The 13,773-nt window shown below is 45.0% G+C and overlaps 1 protein-coding gene across 1 annotated transcript in view; it reads right to left on the bottom strand.

Moving 5' to 3' along the window:
• Positions 1-7,481: 7,481 nt before the first annotated feature.
• Positions 7,482-13,773, bottom strand: part of LOC142558627 (protein SEC13 homolog) — a 72,902-nt gene continuing 66,610 nt past the window's right edge. The window contains exon 8 of the mRNA XM_075670801.1: positions 7,482-7,945. Within this exon, the coding sequence (XP_075526916.1) occupies positions 7,841-7,945 (105 nt within the window). The 3' untranslated portion in view covers positions 7,482-7,840. The remainder of the gene's footprint in view (positions 7,946-13,773) is intronic.

The following is a 13,773-nucleotide window of genomic DNA, read 5'->3' as shown; positions in this document are numbered from 1 at the left end:
ATTGTTAATGATGTGTGGGCATGTCCTACATAAGTTATTCTTGATCTGCTACTGAGCATCCCCCTCTTTAAATCTTTGTCCAAACATTCAAGATAAAACATGCAAGTGGCTGTGTCTAGACTTGTTCATTATTGTCTTTCATTGAAAGCCATCACCCAAGCTCTTAACAATGTTCCTTTGTCTAAGCAATATAACTTTGTGTCATCAAGTTTAATTATTAAAATGAACTGGTCTGCCAAAGGCTTTTCCATAGTAGCCCAATTTATCCACCGTTTGTTTGCAAAATCTACCAAAATTTTTTCACTGCGTGCCTTGCATTCTTGGGCTTCTGTCCTTGCTGTCTAGCTTTGGAATCGCTGACATACGTTATGTCAGGGGTGCTTTCTAGCAAGATTGGTAGACTTGGCTTTCCTTCAGTTGTACAAACAACACTTACTAGGTGTGCAGCTTGTATTCCCCTACTTGATACTGAAATCAAATGCTTACATACTTTGTGTGGGCTGTTCCATGCCATCGACGAGCTGGGTTCGTCCGTGGCTTTTTGGTAAAAACGGCCAAAGACAAGCTCAGCTCATAAGCTTTTCATTCGTTAGCAATACCACGGACAAGCCAAGATTTGTCTCGGTGCTTAGTCAGGCTTTTGATCGATGGCAACACAAAATCCATGGGACAGCGTAAGCAGGAGCAAATCGATTCTTTCTGAGAAGGTAAAACATGTTGCCAACTGGGGTTTTAAAAATATTTTGGCCACTTTTGGTCAGAATGAAAAAAATGCTGGGGTTTTACATGCCAAAACCACAATATGATTATGAGGCACGCTGTAGTGGAAGACTCCACATTAATTCTGGCCACCTGGGTTTCTTTAACGTGCACCAAATGCACAGTACATCGGTGCTTTTGCATTTCGCCCCCATCGGGTAACGGTGCGGCATGAAAGGGGTTAAAGGAGTACTGACACAAAAAAAATCCACGTGGCTTTTTCTGCTTCAATAAGTAGTTAATGACCCAGTAATAACGGCACGAAACCTGATTTACTTCAGAGCGCGACAGGTAATTATTTGCAGTCTTTTTTGTAGCGACCAGTCGAAGTTTCGGTTCCAGAGAGCAACGAGGTGGGGCAAACGGGAGTGTAAACAAAGTGGTCACGTGTTTGCAAAAAGCCATGACGTATTGTCGTGCGACTGCCGCATCGGTCGAACGACCGCAGCCAATGACAGTGCCGGTAGCGTGAACGTCATGGTGACGTGGTAGACCCGGCGGGGCGGGGCCGGCGAGCGGGCGCCTCGCCGCTCCGATCATGTCTGTTTCTTTTTTTTTTTTTTCTGGTCGAAACGCGGGCCTCTTTCGCCACTGACGACGGCGCATAAATGGGCTACAATTTGTTTCTGACACGAAATAACTCCTAGAATAAAGTGACCTCGAAAGATTGCGAGTTAAAAAACGTTGTGCGAAATAGTAAATCGTTGGCGTGATTTCTACTCGGACGCAGTAAGCGCAGACGCGCCAGCAATCGTCTGTATACGAAGCGGCTCGCCTGACTGGCCTGTTTACTCATCGCTACTAACGGATCCGGGAAAAGTAACCGCATTTTCACTTAATAGAAACATAAATGTTCAGGCATTGATTGCGCTGACGAATTTAGGCGCTTTATTACGAGCTGTGGACGCATTGCAAGTACCCTCGGCCCCGGATAGACGGCCGGCGAGCTAGGCCTACATCGTCTCCCAGCGATCGCAAGCTCGCTTGGCATGCTCGTTCGCTTCTGTTGGCGCCAAAGAAATCAAATGTGCTGCAATTTAAGCGTGACATAACTGTGTACACATTGTGCCGACTAACATAGGCGCTTCGTTATACGAGCTGCAAGCGATCGTGTCACAAGCGCAACCGGTGTCGGATTCGATGGCCCAGCGAGCTATGCCTGCCGGCTCTTGGCCATCGGCGGCTGTCAAAGGATCCGTTACTGCTAACGCGGCCTTGCGGAAACATGTCTACAGTGCTCGCATAGACGTGTTTATATTGTCATCGTTTGTTTCAAACAAGATAGCTGTGCAAATACGGTTGCTTTCACTTTCTGTTCGAAGTTACGCAGGATTCCGAACTTCCACGCAGGGGCGCCGTTTCTGGGCCGCCGCTCGCTCATTCGTACCATGTGTCCCGAATCGCCGCATGCGGCAAGTCGCACACGACGCGCCGTACTACAGATCGCACGGAAAATCGCGCTATGTGTCTCGCGCTTTAGACGTGGCCAATCACTTAGTGACTAGATATTGCGGCCGGCTATGGCGAGGACGAACCTCAACAAAACCCTCGCATCGGCCACGATCGATGGTAAGACACAACAAATCGGCGTTGAACGTTGTGGCAGCGCAGTCAAGCTGATAGTGTGGGAAATATCCCGATGGACACGACAAAAACTGCAGTTGCAGCGACATGGAGCGCGTCCCACTACGAGTACAACAGCTAGAACAAGCAACAACAGAGGAGAAGAGCACATGTAAGCCGCATGGCAGCCAACGAAAATTCGTGACGTAGCCACATGACGTAGCGTTTTCTTGGCTATTTACAATCCCGGTTGATGTCAATGTCGCGAGGTGCTCTGTTTTGCGGTTGGCTGGGCGCACGTACTTTAAAATTGATTTTAAATATGTTCTAAGCGATATTCGCCGCTGATATTTTATAGACGATGTGTGTGTGACCAACTAAATCGATCTCACAAGTTATCTCGACTTCAAATTTTTGTGTCAGTGCTCCTTTAAAAAGGCGCTTAGTAGCACATACTGCACGAGTGTGGTCCATTGAGCTGTTTAGTGCACGTTTACAAGGGAATCGAACAGTGCTGAAAAATGGGTGGAGAGAAGACAGACAGCGCTGTGGCTGCTACTTTGACTTTGCCCCGTTTTCAGAAGGGTGAAGTCTCAAAACGCCATAAATAATTTAATATAGTAGCTTTTTTACAGCCGCTTTTGTTTTCCAGGAGGATACTATGCCCTGATGTCACGACACAGTATATGGTCATGTGGGAGCAGGACATCGCAATGTTACGACACTCGCTCTAGCTCATTCACTCGTCCGTTATGCTGCTACATTGGCCTTCATGAGTAGCAGCACATGAGTCGACCGAGTTAGACGGAGGCCTCGAGAGCGGGTCAAAACATCGCAATGTCCTTCTCCCACGTGACTACATACCGTGTTGTGATGTCACAACACAGTATCCCCCTAGAAAACAAAACCGAAATCGGCTCTAGGAAAGATATTATACTAAATTTCACCGCCCTAAGGCTTGTTACTATATTTATTTAGAGCTCTAGAGCCTTAATTTAATGAAAAAAAAAAGAATAATTGAAGATGTATCATGTCAGTACCTCTTCAATTGGAACTTTGCAGACGTTCAGCCTAAAATGTATTGGGTGCTTTGAGTTTACGGTCCGAGGAAGTGTTGTAAATGCCAAAGAAAAGTGGAAGGGGGATAGCCCCTGGGCATAGTTTTGTTGGTAAAGTACTTTATTTGAAAAATCTGAAGGAGCTAAGTAACATTTTCTTTGTGCAAATATTCGCTTGCATAACAGTAACTGGCACAAGAAATGTTCTTGCTTGAAGCAGCATTGACTCTCATGGGCACTCAAGCAGTAGGCATTCCTTTTCTGGTAGAACTGAAGGTAGAACTGAAAAATATTGTTGCCGTCCAGCATGAATGCAAGGACATACTTTACATTATGCACAACATATGGCATCCGTCAACAATAAACTTGCGCACAGTCGTAAAATACAGATATGCCTGCTGGTGGATAGACATAAATGGCTGCCTTATATGCACAATGTTTATCACATGCAGTGTTTCTCTATCCACCGCCTGAAAACAGACTGTGCAGCATCTGGCTTTGCCGAGGTACGCAGTAGTGTGACAGCCATGCAAGTGTTGGCAAACTGTATGGCAAAATCTATGCAAAGAAAAGGGCAGGCTGTTGCTTCCTTTCAATATAACCTTACTCAGTGCAATACCAGTGCAATTTATATCTCGGTACTTCTGCTCAAAATAGACCCCATTTACACATTGCACTTCTGCACACTTCTGCCCAACTCTCACACTACTGCACACAAATGTTCTTTTCTTTCCCATTGCCGAACTCCTATTTCGGTCACCACTATAGAAGTTTAACTAATCAATAGCCTTTCTGTTAATAATCTTTCTGCGAAGCCATGACTGCACATATTCAGCTTATCCAAGCCAGACATCCTGATTTGCTCACAAGGAACAAATTTTGTATCACCTATTTCAGGCTTTAAGGTCGAGTTTGCAGCTACGCAATTTTGGAGCTGTTTATAATGTTTTCCGTATTGTGCGGTTGGGCAGTGTTACTTTAACTTTGTGTTTGAAAGGAAATCCTTTTTTTTAAACACAAAGTATAATTCTCACTCTTTCCTTGCATTCGGGGGCTTGAGTTGCTTCCCCCAATGCTTCTGCATTCGAGCATGTGATTCTGTCTTTCCAAGCTGCCAAGTGCCTTCGCTTCGTCCTTGCGCTCTTCTTGATGGCTTCAGCATGATGCCTGTCTGTTTGATCACACACGAAAGTGCACTCTCCATTGACTTATTGTTCTGGTTCTGGTGGCTGATCCTGACTGCCACACCTTATCTCAAACAATCCTTGTCTCGTTTTTCTGCAAGCTTCATTCCCCTCCTCCCTTTGATTTGCATTTTTGTCTTTATGACACATCTTCAACATTTCCATACAGTGGTGTCACATGGATTATCAGTCCCAGCTAAAGGAAAGCTGTGGCCGTCTTCAGGGCAGAGACAGCACGCATTGACCGACACAGCACAGCAGGCCTACTGAGAGAGAACAGAATGGCTTTTGTGGCACAATTATTCAGATTCGCCTCTGTGAGTTTCTGTGGTTTTGGAGCTACGACTGTCGCTACTGCAATGCATCTATTTGCTGTGAGAATATCATTACTCAAGTAATGTTAATTTCTTGCAGCATTCCTTAGACTGAGTTACTTAGCTTCATCATTATCAGTGGGCATCGTCTCATCATGTGAATAAACCCAGCTCTATGGCCTACTTATTAAAGTGCCTGATGGCACAGCAGATGTGTACAATGGTTTCATGTCTAATTTGATCAATCAGCCCTCGAGCTTCGCTTTACAGCAACAGATGTCCAATTCAATGTATTCACAAGCCTCTACATCACTCTTGTTGATCCAGATTAATAGTGTTATGAATCTGGTGGTCTAGTTTGTTCAACTCCTGTCGCATCAATTGCAGATGTAAGCAAACTACAGAGAACTTAGCAACTATTAGTGAAATAGATGAAAGTATTCTATCACTTTTCTTCGTGACCTCTCTGATGTCAGTGTGTAAGAACATTCCCATAACTCTCAGCTGCTGAATGTCCCGATTTCAGTCTTTTCTGTCTCCAGGGCACTTGCAAGTCCGCGGCCAAGGATGCTACTTAATTGTTTGTAAACATCACTGATCCTCGCGGTTCCTCCAATCTTCAATACTGCTGTGACAGTGCTGGCTGCTTGAAGGGCAAAGCTTCCAAATTTCAGATGGGAAGATCTCAGCGTTCCAGCCTTGTAAACTTTGGAGTGCCCATCATGATGAAGGCGCAGAATACTGGCAGGCACACAGCTGGTGGTTTCAAGGGCCTGCACAATCAGCCTTCTGAGGAGGCTTGCTATCCTACCCTTGTGAGCTATGGAGCAGTCATCATTATGGTGGCAAGGCAAGTCTGCATTCTATGCCACTGAAGAAATTTATTGTCTCAGCCTTGCAAGCTTCGCAGTTGTCATTGCAGTTGTCCTTCACATCAATAGGCAGACCATTGGCTGCTCTGAGGGCTGGGCCGACAGGTTGTGTCATTCACGTCCAGGGCCGTCCTCGCCTTGTGAACTTTAGGCTGCCGTGTTGTAGGGCAAGGTCAGAGCTAAAGCAAGCGGAGAGTGCTCCCGCCTCACGAACCTGCAGATGATGCCAGCAGCCACAGTACGAGTCCTGGGTACTATTAGGGCACAAAATGCAAAGAACCGAGACAGCTGCCATGGCTAACCTGATCTTTCTCCTTTAATGTAATGGAAATATTGAAACACCGAGACAAGACTGTCAAGCTTCACTGGGAATCGCAACTCGGTCCTACGAGAAAACGGCTGCGAGTGCGAAACTTTCAAAATGTGGACCAAGCTGTTCTCACGTGGTTCAAAGATTCCAGACTGCAAAACGTTTCCGTGTCTGGCCCAATGCACCAAGAAAAAGCCAGCGAATTTGCCAATGCACTTGAAATAACTGGGTTTGACGCCAGCACGGGTTGGCTTTTTCATTTCCGCCAAAGGATCGGAATAACTTGGCAAGCAGTCTCGGCTGAGGAAAAGGCTGCTGGCAGAGAAGGCACGGATTCCTGGCGCAATGACCGTTTTCTAGAGGTGGCTGAATCGTACTCTGAAGATGATATTTTCAGTGCGGATGAAACCACATGTTTTTATCAGCTCCTGCAAGACCAGACGATGCACTTCAAAGGACAGCAGTGCAAAGGAGGGAAGGAGTCGCATCTTCGCGTGACAGTCCTGCTCTGCTGCAATGAAACAGGCACGAAGAAAATTAAACCACTCATCATCGCCAAGTACGTGAAGCCTCGCTGCATGAAAAACGTCATGTCGTTACCGTACGACTACTGCGGCAAAAAATGAGCCTGGATGACCAGAGAACTCTTTTCCGAGTGGCTCATCAAACTCGATGACCAAATGAGGTGGGATGACCAATGAATTCTACTGGTTGTCGACAACTGCTCTGCTCACATTGTGAATGTTCGTTTGACGCACATTCGCTTGAAGTTTCTGCCACCAAACAACACGTCCTTGCTGCGACCCCTAGACCAAGGCATTACGAAGAGTGTGAAAACAGAATTTTATAAGCGCCTTGTGCAGCAGTTGATTATCAACCTCCGCCTAAAGCAGCCAACTGCAATCAATATTCGTCAGCACAGCGGGAATTCTCACAGGAGCTTGGTGGAACTTGAAGGCGCCCACCATTAGCAGCTGCTGGCGACAAGCAGGGCTTGTCAAAGCACCTGTGCAGCTTGATGATGACCTGGAGGTGACCAACAACAACCCAGAAGACCTGTGGACCGAGGTTGCAGAACTGCTGCCCGCCGTCTCTTCCTTCGACGGCTAGTGGAGAGCGACAGCGCACCGCTAACGGTGGTGGGCCTGACAACCGAAGAGATCGTTAACCGCGTTCGCGACGGCTCCAGTGATGATGATGACCCGAAGGAAGACATCGGTGGGTCACCAAACACAGAAGATGAGATCGTGTCGAAGATTGATGTTTTAGTGCGCAGGAACAAAGTTCGCACTTTTGTCGCTCGGTTCAATGATGTACCCGATAAGGTATTGTGTAAAGTGGAAGACGTAGACGCATTCCTAAGCGGCCGTGCGTGCTGCACGTGCCAGAAGAAAATCACTGATTTCTTCAAATAAAGCAGCTTTAAAGTGAGTGAAACATCTTTATTTGAGATTATGCTTGTCTGCACACGCGTCTACTGCCAAGGTACGTCATTTTCATTCTTAGGTTTGTCAACTGGCTTATGACCGCAAACTTTTCCATTACAACAATATTTCAAAATAACGAACGATTTTTAGCAGTCCCGCGTGGTTCGTTATATTGAGATTTGAATGTAGCCCCTTGGTCATGTAAGCCCCATCTTGTGCATACCTAACCAATTCGCCAGAGAGTATATTTGAACATAGCAGGTTTGTACGCTGTGCACCTTCGGGGGCCGGACGTCTGGTGCATTCATCGGCTTCCACATTTGTAGCCAAGCCTGTGTGGCCAAACCAGGTCCTTAGCCGTTGTTCTTGTCCGAGTACTCACTGGTGCGGTCATCCTCGTGGCCCGTGTCACTGATGCACGCCCAGCTTCCATCTCGAGACTCCTTCCACAAGGTCACCTGCAAAGAATCAACACCTCTAGCCATCATTCTTGCACTGTGAACCTGCAGCAATGGGGCAAGTAAGACAAGCTGTACACAACACAGACTACACTGGAGTTTCACTGCGATTGAACCCCCTTACAATGAAGTCACATTGGACACTTGTAATGCCCACTGTAAACATATTGATCATACACTGAATAATGGCAAGACACATTCCATATTTACTTTGTTGTATCTAATACTTTGTTGATCCATGTTTCTTTATACCGAAGTGCAAGTGTAACTCGACCATAGATAAGCCAATATTTTTGGTTAATTCAATGCAGCCTGCAGGTCCCAGCTGGCACCCATGCATTTCAATACTAAAATTGGCCTTTGCTGAATAATTCAAATGGTCAGCCCACACACATCCGACCCCAATGGTGACTGCAACACTGATCCCTGTCGCCTTGACAGCACTAAGGGACAACGTCAATGCCTCGAGCTGAAAATGCCAATTTGTGCCTGCCCTCAGCAGAGTTTTTAAGCAAATATGGCAGCTCCCTTAGAGCTATTACATAAATTAACCCAACTATAATGACCACCTTTTTCCCCCCATTATTGTTATTGCTGCAAAGGGAGTGTACAAGGAAGTGTCCACGAGTGCAACTATTATGCAACGATATCCTCTCAACCTTTTTTTCCAAGAAAATGGGTCTGAAAATTGCATTACAACCAGATGCAAAATCCTGACTTTATTCATGACACTGGCAAGAGCCAGCGTCATCACCACTTTCGTTGCAAGATGGCAACAGAAAAAGTTGTTGCATAAGTTGGCCTCACTGAAATTACGTTAGGATGGATAGTTGGGCATGTTGGTTAAGCATGATGTGAAGTGAAGGTGCTAAAAAGACGATGGACAAAGAAGGAACACACACACAGGGCGCCACTTTCAACAATGTTTAATCAGGAAAAAATGCCATTGATTTATACTAGGAGCGCGATCACTGTTTCTCAGTGCGCATTCGCATTCAAGTAAAGCAGTTCTTTGCGTGATAGTGATATGGATGCAACACTTATGCAGTTATATCACCTGCTTCAATGATTCTTTTGGCCTCAATTATTAATCGAACCCATTTGTCATGACTTCTGGCAACCACAGCGCAGGCGTGGAAGTCTGGCTTACATTTGCAATTTCTACAATGAATTGCCAGGTGGCCCTCCCTCCCATTGTTGACTTTGTTATTGTGTTGCCTCAGCCTGTCATTCAGGCACTGCTCTGTTTGGCCCACGTACTTTCTACCACAATCTAAAGGAATCTTATAAACAACTCCTGCCTGACAATCTATGTATTTGTTACCATGTTTAGTGACACAGGCCTGTGCCTGGCGCGAAAAAGGGTTGGTCACTCTACAGAGCTTAGAGAGCTTGCATGGGGCATAAAACACGATATTTACGTTAGCTCACTTTGCAATCTTTTTCAAATTATGCGACATGCGGTGTATGTAGGGTATGACAGCTACCTTTTCTTTTTCGCGGGGGTGACCCCTGGTTCGGTTGGCGAGTTCGCGACTTCTTCAGGATTGTTTCCGCTACGGACACTAAAACAGGTTGCGGGTAGCCTGCCTCTTCCAGTCGGTCAATCTGCTTAAGAAAACTTGCCGCAGCTCGATGTGGACAGGACTTCTTAAAAAACATTCAGCAGGCACATGTTAGCAATGCTGCGTTTTTACTAGCTTAGAGTGAGAGGAACTAAAAGGTAGCAGAGGTTTACTAGCCCGAGGTTCATACTGCTAACAGATGTGGTTACTTGCTAAAAACAATCTAAGATCTAAAAAACCTGATGGAGGAATCCACCGAAAGTTTGTGAGTCCCTTCAATTCAATGGGAGATAAAATCTGCCTGAAGGTTGTCAATGTTTGACTAACGACCAAGTCGATGTCACTGTAATTTTTATCTACCAAAATTAGGAAGTCGTCAACGAATTAAAAAACTTTGACTATGCCACTACCCTCGAGACTGCTAGAAATGGTTCTGCCAGTACGAGCTAAAAATAAGCCCACTCAGGATCGGAGCTAAACACGACCCTATGCAGACGCCACTCTTTTGCAGGAAGTGTTTGTTGGAAGTGGCGCCCTGTGTGTGTTCCTTCTTTGTCCATCGTCTTTTTAGCGCCTTCACTCCAGATCATACTGAAATCAATAACACCCCGATTTCATTATGAAAATTCATTCAAAAGAAGTTATTTTGTGTGCTCAGCTAGTGGCAATACGTGATTTGTCTTTGATGTGTAGAAAGCCTCTCTTAACAGCACAAACAAGTCTGCACTCTTATTCAGCTTTCATCAGAATGAGCTACCAACTAGCACAGCTAGAAGTTCTTTTAGGCTGATGAGTGCTATCAGTATGTTGTTGAGAAATCTCAAAGCAGCATACTGCTAAGCAACTGCTGAATGTGTCACCTGCTAAGGTGCATATAAAGGCTGCTAATTAGAAAACTAGACAATTTTCAGCCATACAGCATTGCCAAGGTTTCTTTGGTGGTACCATATAGTGTAAAAATTTTGAAAAAAGGAAGTTTCAAAAGTAAGCGTCATGCGTCTGCTTGTGTGCTCATTAATTTCGCAAGCTGCTACCAAATGGGTTTAGTTGTCCTGCCAACAATGGCATTACCATCATTACTATATTCTGCAAGTGGCACCAAACTGCAACCAAAGGCTCTGCCGAAACTTTGGTCACCGATTTCAGTGAGGCAGCGCTGGTTAGGCCTAGCTAATTGGCGTGGTGGGCTGTAAGCCATTGCAGGTAGTCTGCCCTTAAAGGGACACTATAGGCAAATATGAAGTCAAGCTAAAGTGATATATATTAATGCTCGAGAATCTCAAAGGCATCAATATTCTCGCGAACAGAGCTTTAATAATAGAGAAATTGAGGTAAATGCAGGACATGGCTAGGGACTCCCCCGGGTCATTCAAGCACTTGCCTGATGACGAAAGCACTCCTCAGTTAAATTTTGTTGCTAGTACTCAACCATTCGTTGCAAAAAACATCCTTGCATTGTATTAAAAGACGAAGTAAAATGCTACTGGTCCAGTTCTATTTCATTTTTTAGAAGAAAGAACTCATTGAAATTACCCTTGATGACGACGTGGGCGGTTGAAAGGTTTCATTTTCGCTCGACTCCGTGCCACCCATACTTCAGTGTTTCACTAGTTTCGTTATCGCACAGTGCTGCAGCTGCACTGGTTTTGCTGGCTCGTGAAACTCGCCCAAACTGCAAGTAGCACAAAATTCAACTTCCATATGATGTCGCGGGATGCCTGAATAGTCTACACCACTTGACCAAAAAGTAGCTGCAACGGCGAATCCACTGCTCTGTCTTCGCTCAGTAGCGCCTTCTGTCAGGCGGGGTTTTACTCACCGACGGCAGCAAAGAGTGGTGATGGTGTATGCAACGTCACCACTCCCCCGGCTGGGTGGCAGGAGATTTGAATCTCGAAAAAGGTATTCGGACCCGCCAGGTGCAATTTTTTCGTAAACTAAATCTTTTCTTGGCATGAAACAAGTGTTGCAAGGTTTCTGCAATGGTAGTTAAACAATCCAGGCCGACTTAGTATTTGCCTTTAGTGTCCTTTCAAGTGTTTGTACCAGTAGACTGCATCGGTGTGATTGTGCGTGAGATCACGTGCACGGGCTAGGCTAATGGTCACATGTATAAAGCGGAGTTTTAGTTAAGCAAATACTGCGAATGCCTACCAAGTTCGTGTGTGCACATAATGAACAGGCACAGTATAAGCTCGCCTTGTAGGCATAAAGTCTAACTGATCTTGTGCAGCAAAGCTTAAGCTGACAGTGTTACGGCGTAAAAGCTGCATGTGCAGTAGCTGCACTTCTCAACAATCCGTAATGCATGTCATGCTATGTGATGGGTGAATGTGAAATGCACCCGTGCCATTAGCCATCATGAAATATCAAGTATATTTTAATTTAATGAAACACCATACTGAGAAAAAGTCTGTACACAAATTTTCTGCTGTGGTGCCACTATAAAGGAAAATAAAATCAATTTTACTGCCACAATATTTAGTTTTCTGACACATTTATGGCACTGTCAGTGCCCGAAAAATCGGAAAGGTCACGCTGTAAATGTATTCACAGTCAACTGTCAGCACTGTTTTGCACAGCAGTATCCGAGTGCAGTTCGAGGCCTCAGTGCTTATACAAGCCTGCTGCGTGTGCACCTGGTAAATCATTTGGATAACGAATGCAGACCTTACATGAGTAGATATGGTATACAGTCGCCAGACAACAATTCAGACTTGCTTGATTATTTGAACAGCTTTGCGGCACTGCCATTGGCTCTATGGACATAATATGCAAGAATGACTGACATTTTGGACACCTCACAAAGCGCCGTTCTGCACAAGTCAAGCAGCAAGAGCCGCAGTTTGGCTTTAATACGTCGCCTGCATCAACAGCTCTTTCCGTGCGAAATTGCCAACTGGAAACAAGAGTCGCAGGGTGAGAAATTAAATGATCTACAAAGGAAGAGAGCCAAGGCAACAGCCAAACAGGAAGGAAAAGCGAAAATTAACAAATTTAACCGTTGTTTATGAAAATATTCAGGGATCAACATCTTCTTATTTAAAAAGGAAGCAGAGAAAACACTGCTGGAAGTGGAGGACAATTCCGTGTGTTCTGAATGATGCTTCTACATTCGAGCCGCCTAACATAACCACTTCTCTGCTGTGCTTATGTAGATGTTCTTTTAACCTTCCGCGGTGGGTGCAGCACGTCTAGAATCGCAACTTCCTGCGCCATACGCAGGTGTACATGACTGCCAGCCATGCACCGTTATGAAACTTCCCAAATAACAATAGTACCAGTCGGTTGTGGCACAACTTGTTAGAGCAGTAAACGAGGGATCCAAAAGAACTGTGATTGTTCTGCAAACATATATTTCTGTATAATTCTTCCAGAGCTAATTAAAGAAACGCTACTATAGTCCGATAGGTATAACTTAAGTTTGCAATGAAGCCCCGCCCACGCCCTCATAACCGCCAGCCACTGTTCCTCCGCGAGTCTGCAAATAATTTGTACTTCAAACTTTTTCTGTTACCCAAATAGGGCGGTAACTACAAAAATAAAATTATTAGCGCGTAATTTTATACCTTTTCCCTCGCCTATTATAGTGGAATGGCGAATGCGTAATTCTTTATTGAACTGAAATACTAACATGCTTGCTTCGCTACAACTATTTGTTGTGAGGTTTCACTTCAGTTGGCAGTGAAGTTTCATGAGTAAAAACGGGTTCAGCAGTGAAATGAACGGCACCGCAGACTTTCGAAGAGTGAACTGCTCAGATGATGATGATGTTTGAGGTTTAATGGCGCAAGGGCCAGGTATGGCCAAAGAGCGCCATGCTAGTGGTAATGAATATGTAGTGGTCTGATGGGCTCTGTGAATTTAATGTGATATGGCTGTAAAGAGGGCTAAAACAGTTGGTGTAAATTGAATAAAATGTACACGTAATAAAATTATGGCAATGATTAATGACGTGTACTATGATCACTAAAATGCATTAAGAAAAAATGATGTATTATATAAGATATGCGAGACGCTAAATTGCTTAGAGCACTACTGCCTCGCCAGAACCCTTGAAACACAAGGGCCTAGAGGCGTGTGATATTCAAAATAATTATCACAGCGGCATCCTCTGGAGAGGAGGCGCTACGAACTAATGGGGCTAACAACGTGTAGCACAACTTCTTTCAGGAAAACTAGGACAGCGTCGGTATCAAAGAGCGGTTCTGCACCGAGTAACATAACAGGATGAAGGGGGATGTGCTGCCGGTATGCTAAGAA

Source organism: Dermacentor variabilis, chromosome 9 (genome assembly GCF_050947875.1).
Source record: "Dermacentor variabilis isolate Ectoservices chromosome 9, ASM5094787v1, whole genome shotgun sequence".
Taxonomy (NCBI): domain Eukaryota; kingdom Metazoa; phylum Arthropoda; class Arachnida; order Ixodida; family Ixodidae; genus Dermacentor; species Dermacentor variabilis.
This window is presented reverse-complemented; position numbering and strand designations above follow the sequence as displayed.